General features: G+C 45.1%; 1 protein-coding gene and 1 non-coding gene across 3 annotated transcripts; one reads left to right on the top strand and one right to left on the bottom strand.

Annotated features, from left to right (window-relative positions):
• Window positions 1–2064: 2064 nt before the first annotated feature.
• Window positions 2065–10580, top strand: LOC123445211 (probable LRR receptor-like serine/threonine-protein kinase At1g56140). Of its 2 annotated transcripts, none has more exons than XM_045122169.1 (24): window positions 2065–2253; window positions 2365–2554; window positions 4736–4807; window positions 5354–5425; window positions 5522–5593; window positions 5819–5890; window positions 5976–6047; window positions 6130–6201; window positions 6529–6600; window positions 6692–6763; window positions 6875–6949; window positions 7042–7113; window positions 7202–7267; window positions 7425–7490; window positions 7629–7673; window positions 7758–7819; window positions 7891–8270; window positions 8406–8607; window positions 8685–8849; window positions 8917–9035; window positions 9163–9373; window positions 9468–9699; window positions 9786–9936; window positions 10024–10580. In XM_045122169.1, the coding sequence occupies exons 1-24, from the start codon at window positions 2139–2141 to the stop codon at window positions 10426–10428; spliced, it is 3132 nt and encodes a 1043-aa protein (XP_044978104.1). In that variant the 5' UTR covers window positions 2065–2138; the 3' UTR covers window positions 10429–10580. The 2 variants fall into 2 exon arrangements, 1 of the variants encoding a protein (XP_044978104.1); XR_006631061.1 differs by having other exon boundaries at window positions 9468–9734; window positions 9871–9936; window positions 10024–10050.
• Window positions 10581–14289: 3709 nt separating this feature from the next.
• On the bottom strand, window positions 14290–14392 carry LOC123445906. The gene has a single exon (XR_006631259.1). It is a non-coding gene; the product is annotated as a U6 spliceosomal RNA (small nuclear RNA).
• Window positions 14393–14396: the final 4 nt, after the last annotated feature.

Raw genomic sequence — 14396 nt, 5'->3', positions numbered from 1 at the left:
TTCTAGTAACTTCCCTCTTTATTAGCATTAATTGCCTTGTAATGAAGCTCGACCGGTCGTGGAGCTACTATATAAGCCACTCCCTAGCTCCAGCTCAAGGGTTCAACACTTGCAATCTTTTGCACCCTCATAAGAAAACATCAGCCTCAGGTCTCGAGACGTAGGGCTGTTACCACTTCCTAGTGGGGCCTGAACTCGTAAATCCGAGTGCATCCACTGCGCCTAGTTAGACTTCGCCCCTTCGTTCGTACCCCTAAGTACTATTGTCACGGTCATTCCCACGATAATTGGCACCCACTGTGGGGCTACGCGTCTAGGAAATCTAGCGTAGTTGGGGATTTTTCACATTTTTGTCAGAATGATGACACTCGGTAGAGAGATCCTCCTTGGTTCCCTCAGCTTCATTGTCGATGACTCAGCGTGGCTGCAGGATGCGCCACTCGACACCGACGCCCTCCCCGCGCGAGGTACGTTGCATTTAAGCGCAGTAGCGCACGGAGTCTTGATCCGGCAGCCATCGGTGTCGTATCACTCGTCATCCCCATGTCCCGCTGTCGTTCGCCGCAAGTGCTCTGGGCGCTCATGAATGCAGCGCTGGATCAAGCACGCTATGGCCAACCAGGCCATTTTCGGACAGGTGGCCATGCTTGGCTCTGATGAGCCCACCGCCAACCTCTTCCCTTTGTCGAGCGAGGAGTCACTCGACGACTCTGACTGCGACATCAACAGGGGTGCAGCCAAGATCCTGATGTCCGACACCAACAGGGGAGGCAATCCAATCGAGAGGATATGAGATCAACGAGCCGGAAAACGAAATTGTATGGAAGGATCGAACATGCTCTGATTACCAGATTGTAACGACCCACTGATTCAGTGGATCGATAAAAGGGGAGAAGGGGATGAGATCGGAGCTCGGTTTATTCTTGTGAAGGAAGAATGTGAGATACATGGAAGGTAGGTGAGGATCAGAGAGGAGCAGGTGAAGATTCAGAGTCTCATACAACACGCACACTTATGTACACACCTGATTAGTGGGCCCTGCTCACATGGCTTACACATATATAGTTGTTCACCGCATGAGGGCATGTAGAATGGTGACATATGAATACAGATGCCCCATAATAAAAAGTAATTTGAGGCATCTATATCGATTTTTTCTTTTCAATGCAAGCTATCATGAGGATGCCTCATCAAAGAATAAAAAATAAAGACTCTAATACACATACATCTCTATTTTTTACTTTAACTTTTTCAGCTTTTTACATCGAATCATACATTTTTTCTTTTCAAGCACCCGTCTTCTGCATAGGATCTCACTTTTTTATTCGAACCTATTTTTTCTGACATCCGATTCTACGTGACATATTGAACATCAACATGAGGTTGTGCATTGTACATGCTCTTTCTCAGTGAGATGCAGGTGTGACGGGTCCCGTGTCGCCCCTGCTGCGCAAGCAGAGCTCCTCGGCGCCCTGCGCATCTGCCGCCCTACACGATCCCGTCGTCCCGCACATCATACGTCCATACCTTCAGGAATTGGGTCAAGATCTAAATTTGGAGTTGAATATGGATACGGCGGGTCCTTTTAGAGCTCCGCAGCTGGTAGCTCGTAGTCTGACGCCCGCCGCCGCCGACACGCGCCTCGCCCACGAGCTATGGCGGGTGAGCGGTGGCAGAGAGGACGGCCGCGCCGTCATCGAGGTGAATAACGCGACACCTTCTCACCGGATTTGCGCTGGTCCGTATGCCAATTTGATGGATTTTTATCTGAAGTTTCTTGTAGTCCCAGGTGTTCTGTTCTGAAATCTCGGCGGACTGAAAATGAAAGCCATTGTTCTGTCATGGAGAAGATCTCCCCCCAAACGTTGAACACACGGGTGTTTTGACTCGCTGGTATTCTCTTTGTGCACACTAGAATATGCGCATGTAGATGTAGCTATGTGGAGAATCATACAAAATTGTCAAGCGTGCTTCTTCCCCTCGTTGGCCAAGTCTCTGGCCGCCAACGGTGACCAAATGATAGGCATAGCCTGGTCAATGAACCCCCCCCCCCCCCCCCCCCCCTTGGAGAGTACTAGTAGGCATCCTTCACTATCAATCCCAGTCAGGCGAGGGAGAGGGAAAGGGAAGCTAGAACAATGAGGCGACGGCATGAGCTGCTGGCCTCGCCGTCTTGTTGCATGATCGGCCTTATGCTGCTGCTCACGATGTCTGCTCGAGCTCAGCGGCAAGCGCAGACAGACCCGTCCGAAGGTGCGTTGCAGACTTGCAGTGGCACAAGCACAATTAATTTTAATGTACATATTAAGAGTACTGTATTTCATTATGTTCCTCTTAAAATGCTCTCGAATTGTACAAGCGCAGTGGCCGCACTGAATGCCATCTTCTGGCGGTGGGGCCTGGGAGCGTCCACGGCGTGGAATATCAGCGGCGAGCCTTGCAGCGGTGCCGCCGTCGACGACACTACCGACATAGATAATGACCCAAACTTCAATCCGGCCATAAAGTGCGTCTGCTCCTACAACGCCAGCACCGTCTGCCACATCACAAGTCTGTAAGTTGCTCCTTTCGATCCCAAGAAACATTAGCTCCATTGGTGGGTGCATGTCCGCTCCTGTGGAATTGCAGGAAATCCTTAATTTGGCAGTTGAAAGTTTTTTTTTTTTTTTAAAAAGGAGGTTCAAACCCCCGGCCTCTGCATCAATTGTTGCATACGGCCATTTTTATTAATTATTCAACATAGGTCTAACAAGAACATACATCAAATCATCCGAAGCCACCACTCACACCTACAAAACTCGATAATGTGGAGTGCTCTCACTCCCCATATCTAAAACCGGTGCCGTCACCGATACATCCACATAACGTATCGGAACCCACAACCGGTGCAACAGTCCTAAAACGTACACCACATGCACACGTTTTAGATGCCACCATCATCATCAGGCCGCTAACCCATCTTCAGAGAGAGAGATCTGTATAATCCTTGTCAGTCCGTCCATCCGTCGACGCCACCACGGCTCGTCAGTCCAGACGCGAAGATTCTGGAAGATCTGTCGTGCGTAGCACCTACCGACCAGGCATGACACAGCGTAGCACCTGTCGGCCAGGCATGACTTGACATCTCCACCGAAAGCTCCGTGCAAGATGATCGACGCCACCACGGCGCCAAACAGCGCCACCACCCTGCGCTCATTCGTCCAAACACGAAGATTCTGGAAGAATTGTCGTGCGTAGCACGTACCAACCAGGCATGACTCAGCGTAGCACCTGTCGGCCAGGCATGACTTGATAGTTCCACCAAATCTTCGGGACAGACGAAGCCGCTCCATCTCCTGCCGCTGTCATCCAGCGCTGCTCCACAAACGATGCTCCCAAGAGAGAAACGGCACCGCAGTACCGTCATCGTCCGATCTGTAAAGTCAGATCTTAGGGTTTCACCCGAAGCAGTGCCCACCACCAGCAACTGTCCAGGACCCACATAGTGCCCACCACCACTCAGCCCTCAAGGCGACGCCTTTAGGAAGGTCACGACGTCAAGGACGCCGCCGTCGCCCACCGGAGTTAGGGTTTTCACCCGAGAGGCACTGAGGTAGGAAGTGGAGGAGCAGACTTAGACCGACGTCTCCAGGAAGAAAAACGGCGCCCTTGAGCATTGTCGGCGGCGCGGCCGGCGAGGTCCGACCAATGGGTTTCCCCTTATCTGAATCTCCTCCACCAGCTTCATCCGTGGCCACGCTGGCAACGCCAGGAAACCGCAGGAGAGAAGCACACCGCGGGTATCTGGATCAATGAAGATCCAATCTGAACAGTGACGAGTACCACCACCCTGCGCTGGCCGACGGCGTCCGGGCTCTGGATCCAGAAGGATCTGACCCGAACTCGACGACGCACGCGACCACCATGTATTGCCCCTCTCGCAGCCGCCACACCGCGCCGCAAGAACGAACCCGAGTCGTCGACGCGCTCCGCATGCCGCCGCTAGGAACCACATGCAGCGCCGCCGCACCGCGCGCTAGTCCGGCGCCTCCTCACGAACGGCCGTCCCGCGCCAGCCATGTCACGTGAAGGGGAGAGGATCCTCGCCGCCGCCCCTGCCGGCCAGGCTTCGCCCGGCGGCGTTGCTGGCGGCGGCGAGGATGAAGGAGGAGCGAGGGAGGACCGACGGCGGCGGCTAGGGTTACCCCCTGGTCGCCCACGGGGGCGACGGGAGGGGGTTGCCAGTTGAAAGTTAGCCCAGGTTTTCTATAAAATATGTTATATCACTTTTCAGCTTAGAACTGTAATTAGTGATAGTACAGTTAGAGCTGGCATTTTCTAACTCGGGCCTCACTGAGGGCACTACTGCTGTAAGCCGATGACCTGTACCAGAAAAATGCAGTTCATTATCTAAAAGTAGTATAAGACCAAAAGGTTCTCATGCCACCCACTAATGGCATTTCTGTAGTGGTTTACTTCATTGTTAGAATATATGTTGAAATGTCTACTATCAACAAGAAATGTTCGAGCTTATTCTAGCAATCCATATAAGACAACCACACATTAGAATTTCTTTATGATCGATATTAATTTCTTTGACAATTTTTTTGAAAAATGGAATATGATCCAATGTGTATACATGCTGATGAACTCACTACACAGTTCTTGTTTGTTGTAATAATAACATATTCTCATCCTAGTCGATGCTTTCAATTTGTTACCCTAATATTTATTGTTCTTCCATTTGTTCATGCAGGAAAGTATATGCCCTAGATGTTGTTGGTCAGATTCCTGCGGAACTGCAAAATCTAACTTACCTGACAAACCTGTATGGACTATTTTCACCATGAAGCTTCAAAGCTAATGGACGTCCACTTAAAGTGTTACACAAGCTCATAATCACAAGCTGCAGTCTCTCTAGTTAGTGTCTGTTGCATGCCATTAGCGGCGAGGGAGGGAGTACAGTAGACTTTCATAGACTATCTGTTCTAGTCTTGGCAGCTATAGGTTAGAATGGTGTGAACAGAGTATTCTTGTTTTATTCATAAATGTTTCTTTGTTGCTTAGTTATGTCTCTCTCAGTATAAGTCACTTCTATTTGTGTGTACTGTGCTTGGTTTCAGATGTCTTTTCCTTTATTTACATGCTTTTTTCCAATAGCTTGAAAATTGGAGTTTAACTGAAACAAGCTCCCGCTAATTCTACAGTTCATGTGATAACATTTATAGGTATCATTTGGTAGTGGTAATTCTAGTTGCTTTTACTTTCCAAGGCCTATATGAATTAAATGCTGATGCCTGCCAGCCAATAAGAGTTTCTGCAGATGAAAAGTTGGAAACATTAGTTTTATATTGATCATCTGACGCGCTTTCAGGAATTTAGCACAGAATTACTTGACTGGATCTTTGCCAGCATTTCTTGGAAAGTTGACTCAGTTACAATATCTGTAAGAATTACGAATTATCTTTCTCTGAAGCAATTAAATGTAAATGGTATCTCATGCAGTGTATAACTTGCCCTGTTTTCTTTTCAAAATTACAAGATCGTTGACTGTCAATGCATTAAGTGGAGTTTTACCGATGGAGCTGGGTAACCTCAGGAATCTCGTTGCACTGTAAGAGAATATATCTCTTGTTATTGTGGTAACTAAAAAATATTGTAACCATGTGGAGCTTGTCGATCTGTTGGTACATTTTATTTGTGATAGTGCTCAGAATCTTTTTGTTTCTGGAAGTTACCACGTGAAATAAATAAAAAGTATAGGCTCCATAAATCAAGCATCTGATTACCAATTGTATCGTATCTGCATTTTTTGAACCTCCATTTCCTTATGTTTCAGGGGCATTAGCGCAAATAAGTTCGTTGGGCCACTCCCTGAAGTAGTAGAAAACTTGACCAAACTTGAACTACTGTTATGTCTCGATTCTACCTGCCTAATTTCCTGTAAGACCCATGTACCAAAACTCAGCATAACCATTTCTCTCTTTCAATTTCAGGTTTATCGATAGTTGTGGTTTAAGTGGAGAGCTACCATCTACCTTTTCCAAACTTAAGAACCTGACAGTCCTGTAAATTCTCTTATCATACTTCCTGATCTGTTATAAAGTCATTAGGCACGGTCAGTGTATTAACTTCGTTCTATCTATCCAGATGGGCATCAGATAACGAGTTTACTGGGAAGATACCTGATTACATTGGGAGCTTATCAAATTTGCAGGATCTGTAAGATATCATATGAAGAATTTGTTGATGAAAATGATGAAACTGAGTCAAGAAATGATTCACATATGTTTTCAATGTTCATGATGGGACTGAAGTTACTGTTTTTTCTAAAAAAGTTTTAGACCATAGTAGTTCTTATTGTATCACACTTTAGAGAAATGATTCACATATGTTTTCAATGTTCATGATGGGACTGAAGTTACTGTTTTTTCTAAAAAAGTTTTAGACCATCATACTTCTTATTGTATCACATTTTAGAGCCCGCTTTCAAAATTTGTAAAGGAGTTGATTATTTTCTCTGCTAATTAGATGTTTGTGTCAATGCAGGAGGCTCCATGGAAATAACTTTGACGGACCCATTCCTGCAAGTTTTTCTAATCTTGTCAACTTGGCAAATTTGTATGTCCTTCCTACTTTAGATTTGGTGACAGCTCTTGTGCACTTAGTGCAAAAATCAGGCTTGTTCTCCACTGACTTTTATATTGTGAAGGCGAATAGGTGATTTAACGGGAAAGGTGTCTTCATTGGCTTTTGTGGCTAACATGACAGCGTTGAGTACTCTGTATGGTGACATAATTTGTTATTTAACAACTTTTTATTAGTTTGCACTTCACAACTTTGATGTCTAAGCATATATGGGGTAATCCTAAACCTCTTTATTCTCTTCCTACAGAGTTCTGAGAAACTCCAGGATATCTGACAACCTTGCTTCAGTGGACTTCTCGAAATTTGTTAATCTCACTTATCTGTAAGTAATTTTGGACAAAAATTACGAGTTTAACAGTGCCTCAGTAAAGTATGTTTTTGTTAAAAGATTTTTGTACGTTTTGGTTGAAGCAGGGACTTGAGTTTTAACAGCATCACAGGCAAAGTTTCTCCAACCCTTCTGAACCTGAATTCCCTCATTTTCCTGTAAGGATATATGTATATAATCTAGTGGTTTTGGCAGTCCTATTTAAATTAGTTTTTCATTTTCGAAACTGAAGTTCATATGAATCAGATTTCTTGGGAGCAATAACCTCTCTGGGAGCTTATCAGGCATGATTAGCCCTTCACTTACTACTATGTGAGCTGTTTTCTTCCTTCGTTTTAATTTTTTTTTTCTGTTACATACTGACATCATGTATGTCCTCTAATATGTCGAACTTGAAAGATTGGATGTGTCTTAGTCTTCTTTTTTTCTTCGTCCTTTTGATCAACATGTGTGCCGTCTGTCTTTGCAGTGACTTGTCATACAATATGCTCTCAGGAAGATACCCTTCTTGGGTTAACATGAATAATTTACAAGTGTAGGTTTTTCTCTCCAAATTCCAATTTAGAATGCAGACAAAAAATGCATGCCTGTTGTATTTTCAATCTAGACTGTGAAACCACAAACTTACATGAACCCATTTCTGACCTAACTGTCCGAGTGATATGTGTTTTAGGAATTTGGTGTGGAACAACTTTGTGATAGATAACTCGAACAACAGGTTTTGTTCATTGCTTCATTTAATTTCCCTTCATATGAAACACTTATATCCACCATGTGACTGAACGATCTATTTTGTTCCTAGTATTTTGCCTTCAGGACTGAATTGTCTTCAACGAGATACTCCTTGTTTTGGTTCTCCATCTTGTGAGCCCTTATCTCTTCATCCTTAGCAGTATCTGCTCTGGCATCACTAAATTAATTATCCTTGTTTGTAGATTCCTCCTTTGCAGTAGACTCTGGTGGTTCAAGACCCATCAGAGCCTCAGACAACTCCATTTACGAACCTGATGATGCCAGTCTTCCAGTTGCATCATACTATGTTACAAATTCAACGAGATGGGGTGTTAGCAACATCGGGACATTCATGGACTCGTCTAATGGGAGTTATATAATATACGCTTCTCGCCAGTTTACCAACACACTTGATTCTGAACTATTTCAGACAGCCAGAATGTCACCCTCTTCATTGAGATACTACGGCATTGGGCTCAAGAATGGCATGTACAACGTTGTACTTCAATTTGCAGAGATCTTTTTCCCAGATGATCAGACATGGAAAAGCGTGGGAAAGAGGATTTTCAATATATATATCCAGGTGGCTTATTCTTGAATATATCAGCAAATGATAATGTTTTCAATGATTCTCATCTGTTTTATGCACTAAACCGATTCTAGAATATCCCATTTTTCTCTGTGGATTTAATATCTTTTGCTTGCTTCCTTGGCGCAGGGAGATCTTAAAGAAACAGATTTCGATATAAAGAAACAAACAAATGGAAAATCTTATACTGCTGTTCAAAGACAGTACACTGTTGAAGTAACGAATAATTTCATTGATATTCATCTCTTTTGGGCTGGAAAGGGCACTTGTTGCATTCCTGACCAAGGGTTCTATGGGCCATCGATCTCAGCATTAAGCGTATCTTCTTATGGTACTGTCACATGTGCAACTCGCTAATCAATTAGTTACATAAATCATAAACTTTCTATTCTCTTACTCCTACTGTAGGTAGCAACGGTGAAGGGGATCCTGGTCCACAGAGAAACAGCACTAGCAGTAGAACAGGTTTGGTTGTTGGAGTTGTAGTCTGTGTTGCAGTTTTAGGATTTCTAGCACTTGCCGGGACCTTTGTTTGGAGGCAGAAAAGGAGGAGGTTAGAGGTGGAAATGGAAGGTAACACAAAACACTAAAATTGGAGTGCTAATCATGGAGAGAAATTGACACGTGCTTCGTTTTGCAGAGCTGTTCAGTATAGTTGGAAGGCCTAACGTCTTCAGTTATGGTGAAATAAAATCAGCTACGGACAGTTTTAGTCCTGGTAACATTCTCGGAAGAGGGGGATATGGACTTGTTTACAAAGTCAGTTACACTCCAACAAGATTAAGAAGCTCTACAGTTTATTGTGTATATTGTTGATATTCGCAATCTACTAAACATAATATACTTGTCTCATGCTGAAATCATGGGTTGTATCTTTTGTGTACAGGGTAAGCTGCTTGATGGGAGAATGGTGGCTGTAAAGCAGCTGTCTTCTACATCTCATCAAGGGAAAAAGGAGTTCATGACAGAAATTGCAACAATATCTGCGGTGCAGCACCGGAATCTTGTGAAGTTGCACGGCTGTTGCATCGACAGTAAGACGCCACTTTTGGTCTATGAGTACCTGGAACAAGGGAGCCTCGATCAAGCAATCTTTGGTATACCTTTGTTGTTCTCTGCCTCAACTTTCTTTCTCGGTGCCATGAAAAGTAAGTATCCTTCCAAGTGTCTAAAACTTCGGTCAAAATGCAGACAAGACAGACTTGAACCTAGATTGGAGGACGCGCTTCGAGATATGTGTAGGCATTGCAAGAGGTCTAGCATACCTCCATGAGGAGTCCAGCATGCGAATAGTGCACAGGGACATCAAGGCCAGCAATGTCTTGCTCGACGTTGATCTTAACCCCAAGATCTCTGACTTCGGGCTGGCTAGGCATTACAAGGATAGCATGACTCATCTCAACACTGGAGTTGCTGGCACGCTGTAAGAACGTTCGGCGTCCATCTTAATCATTCCAGGTACCTTCATAACAAAATCAACCAGGCACTCACCATATTCTCTGGTTTTAGTGGTTATCTCGCACCCGAGTACGCCATGACGGGGCACCTGACTGAAAAGGCTGACGTTTTCGCATTCGGTGTCGTGGCACTGGAGATCATCGCGGGACGCCGGAACTTCGATGACAGCCTCGAGGAAGATGAGAAGTATCTTCTTGGATGTGTAAGCTTTCCAAGGCCTCAGAATAAATCATCTACATCACTCTCTTTATGCTGGAAATTAACCTTAGTACCTTACCACAACTCGCAGGCCTGGCATCTGCACGAGAGCCAACGGACACTTGAACTGTTGGACAGTAAACTCATTGAATTCAACGAGGAAGAGGCTGTGCGACTCATCAGTGTTGCTCTTATGTGCACGATGGGCCTGCCTCAGCGACGCCCACCGATGTCCAAGGTCGTGTCCATGCTCATGGAAGACATCGCGATGACCGACGTGGACACCACCATGAGGCCCAGCTACGTTCCTGAATGGCAGCTCAGGAGCTTCAGCAGCAGCTACTTCTCAGGGTCTGGGACGTCGATTCAACAGTCCTCGGGTAGCCAGGTCAGCGCGCCATCCAGCTCGAGCAAGAAACCGGCAGGGATCCGCAGGGACACCTCGCCACTGGCTCTATCGTCTTGTTCTAGTGGCGGGATCGACGAGGGAGCGTGAATGCCGGTGCGAGGCTGTAGAGTCTTGTTCGAGATGAGAATCTAGATCTAATCTTTTATAACATTGGGTCCTAGTAATTTCTTCGTGCTATATGTTTATTTTTGGTTATTTCTTCTGCTCAATTTATGATGATTTTTGCTTTCTCTCGCAAATACATAGACCTAACTTTCATCGCTGCTGCTTCCTCGGCATAGCCAGTTTACAGCTGCTTTGGCCGAAGCCGCAGCACAAACGAACAAGGCCTATATCTCATGAATATTGTTTAGTTACATATCTCTATCTCTAACAGTGTTCCTCAAATTCCTCAAGTTGTCTAATTATTAACGGCTTTATAAATCCATCTGCAACTTGGTCTCTAGTAGGGATGAATCTGATGACAAGAAGCTTCATTCAACTCACATACGTTATTGGCAGAATGGGAAATATTTGGATGTGTTAATGTAATGTTCCAACTACAGGAGGGGAACTTTTGGAAATATTTCTGGGTGTATATACACCCTATATGCAAAAAAAAAAAAATCAATAAAAAATTCAAAAATTCTGAAAATATTTTTGAAATTACCTTAACCTTCCATTATACTTGTAATAAAAATTCCACAAAAATAAAAATATACTTTGACTTCTTTTCAAAAAGACAAAATTTCAATCAAAATAGTGTGAATAGTGACCTACAATAGCAAATAATTTTTGTCTTTTTGTCCAGAACTCAATGTTGACCTTTTTTTCATGAAAATTTATATACTAGTGCAAAACAAAGTCAAGTTTAAACTAAAAATAATTCAAATTAATTATTAAAAAAATTCCTCATATAGGATGCATATACAACCAGAAACCAAAGTGTATTTCCCTCCAGCTACACTTCTATATTGTGGAGAATCATTTGGTCCTAACAACTCTCCATCTTCCATAAAGTAGTGAAGCTCTCCAAGATTCAAAATTATAATTTGGGAATTGCAACGGGTTTGAGCTCCAAAATCCTACATGTTTGCATTCACCCGCCACGGCCGAGGTTGGTAGAGCCCATCTCGCTTGCCATCCCCTCGACCTCGCCGCAAAATTATAATTCACGACATTTTGGAAGAATCGGATCAAATTACTCGTTAGTTGATTGTGTGTGACTGCTTATGAGGGTACTGCCATGTTCCTCACAGTCATTGATTGTAAAGATCAACAATGCTAGTTTCTCTAACTTTAGAAATCACTCACCCGCCGCTCAGTAAAAAGCTAGAAAGGGATAAAGTGTTGTTTTGATCCCAAGCTCATGTGAGCTTGGATGAACGGCAAAATAAAAAAAAATGTGTAAAACATTGACAGAAGATTTAATAGCCTACAAAATTTTAACACCACATGACATTCGTGGAAAACCTGGCAAACAAAACAAAATCGATGTTTCAAAATGTTATCGATGCTCCAAAATGCGTTTGAAAATAACTTTATAGAACATCAAATTTGTTTTTCTTTTGCCAGATTTTGCACAAATATCATTTGGTGTTGAAATTTTGCTAGCTATTAAAACATTTTTCAATGTTTCACACACAAAAAAAATGAATTTTTGAAAGAAATCCATTTCCTTCTGATTTTATTGTTCACCCGAGCTCACATGAGCTCCGGATCAGAACAGTCATGTCCTGGAAACAGATGTTTTTTTTAAAAGTTAGCAGGAGAGCTGCTAAGATTCCATTCAGAAGAAGTACGCCGACGACGAGAACTACTCGGTTTACTAAAGGAAAACCGAGCGAAAACCTGTACAACAGGCAACCACACCTAGCTAAACTAGGAAACATCGCACATGACATACATGGACGCCGGTAAAACAAAACAAGAAGAATAGAGTACACCACAGTCATGGTAGTGTCATCGTATATCACCCATCGCGCTCGCGACCCGACGACTTCGACTTCACTACAAGAACATTGAAGGGCACCAGCATCGAGCATGTTTGCCACAAGTGTGTTCTTCAACTTCATCGACCTTAGAGCGAAAAGACATGTCCGAAAGGAGGCAAACATGTGCCACTCCAATCCCGAGAGGAGGACGAACAAACTTGTCCGATGCACACTGCATGTCAAGTGTGCTCATGCTGCCAACACCGCCGTGCATCAGCCACCCTTGACAAATGCCGAAGCCCGACCATCCACACCACCACTAACCAAGTGTGCTTCACCTGGAACCTCTCCAAAACAATGCTTCCAACAAAGTAAGGCAGCCAAGCATACCCCATTGCCGATCCGACAAGGCGGATCTAGGTTTTCACCCGGAGAAAGGATCACAATGGCAGAAGACGATGGATCTCCTCGGTGATCCCTTCAAGAAGGAAAACAGCATCCGCACATGTTGCCATCACCGGCATCAAGCAAGATTTTCATCCGGAGAATCCACACGCAACCACACCACCACCAGCCGACTGCACTGCACCCAACTCCACGCAGCCCCATCACCTTGCACCTTTCACCGCCGGGCCGTAAGCACCAAAGCAGGTCTGAACATGAACAGATCGCACATGCCCGCCTGCCCGCAGCCCCGCTGCACGAGCCCCCGCCTGGGACTCCACCGCACAGGCAAAAAGGCGCAAATCCGCCTTCCCAGCCGCGTCAGGCCCCGAAGAATCTAGATCGGGACCCTTCAGCACACATCTGCAGCTGTGTGCCCACCGGAGAAAGGCAGAGGCGGCGCGGCCTCGAGCACCAGCGTCCCACCTCGGCCAACCACCGCCGCCATCGGCAACTGCTGAATACATCCCCAGATCTGCCCGTCCGCCGCCAAGCAAGGTCAGACTTTCGAGGTCCGCGACGCAGCCAGAGAAAACGCCCCGCCGCTGCCATCCCCGGAGCCGGCCGGGCTTCGCCGGCGAGCCCCTCAGGTAGCGGCAAGGGGAGGGAGGGAGGTGGGGAGAGTAGGTGACCGGTGAGATTTTCTCCCCCCCTCCCCCCCCCCCCCCCCCCCCGAGTCGCGTAGCGGTGACTGTGGTAGTTGGTTGGTGGTGGTTCTTTGGTTTTTGTGGAAGACTGGAAATAGATGTTACATGGTGTAAATGAAGGAGGATCTCCTAACGTGGGCTATCCTACCTTCGAGGCACTGACACATGGGTCCCACCTGTTAATGACCGAAAGGCAGGATAAGGCGGAGATTGCTGCGTCAGAGGATTCACCTCCAGTGTAAATGGCAACCAAAAACTTTCATTTGTTTTATAAGGGAAGAACATTCATCTTTAATCCAGCGAGTGTACATAGATTCAACCACGAGCTTTCGTCGAGTGTGTAGATACAGTCAAGTACCCGCACAAGCCACTCACACTTCTATGAACAAGGCGTTCTCAACGAATTATGTGATATAAATGTGTACAAGTCTAAAAGCATGTATAAACGAAAATTATTTTATAGATGAGCTGGTAATCTCCTCTGTTGGCGGTTACTCGTGCATGTATCAAAATTTCATCTTCGTGCCACGATAGAGTTTGTACTGCACCTTTGTGATTGTAGCTTCTGCAAAATCAGCACCAGAAGTTCTGTATTGCAAGTTCCATTCTATGCCGAACGTACAACTGAATGGCCAAGAAGACTATATATCGTTAAAAAATCGGGGACCAGTTCATAAGTGGAGCTGCAACACCAATAGGACTTCGTTGTAAAAAAATATCATGGAGTTACAACAGAAGCAGGGGCCTACTTGTGACGAAAATGACCACATGTACGTACGGCTGCACCTGAAAAGGCATGTTATATTTCCCGCAAAAAAAAGGGATGTTATATAAACCGGAAAAGGACCTATGTGTAAGCGCTGACAAAGAAGGGAGGGCGTGGAAGTAAAAGGCTCCAGGGCCATATGCGTAAGAAGGAAAAGGGCCCGCGCGCGAAATGTCGAAAAAATTTGAACCATTTCTCGATTTGTGCGTGTCATCCTTGCGCAGGGGTCATGCTAATCTTCTCTGTATCGTTCCAATTTTATCGGATGTCCCCGAAGGGACGAGT

This window comes from Hordeum vulgare, chromosome 3H, assembly GCF_904849725.1.
Source record: "Hordeum vulgare subsp. vulgare chromosome 3H, MorexV3_pseudomolecules_assembly, whole genome shotgun sequence".
In the NCBI taxonomy this organism is placed as follows: Eukaryota; Viridiplantae; Streptophyta; class Magnoliopsida; order Poales; family Poaceae; genus Hordeum; species Hordeum vulgare.
This window is presented reverse-complemented; position numbering and strand designations above follow the sequence as displayed.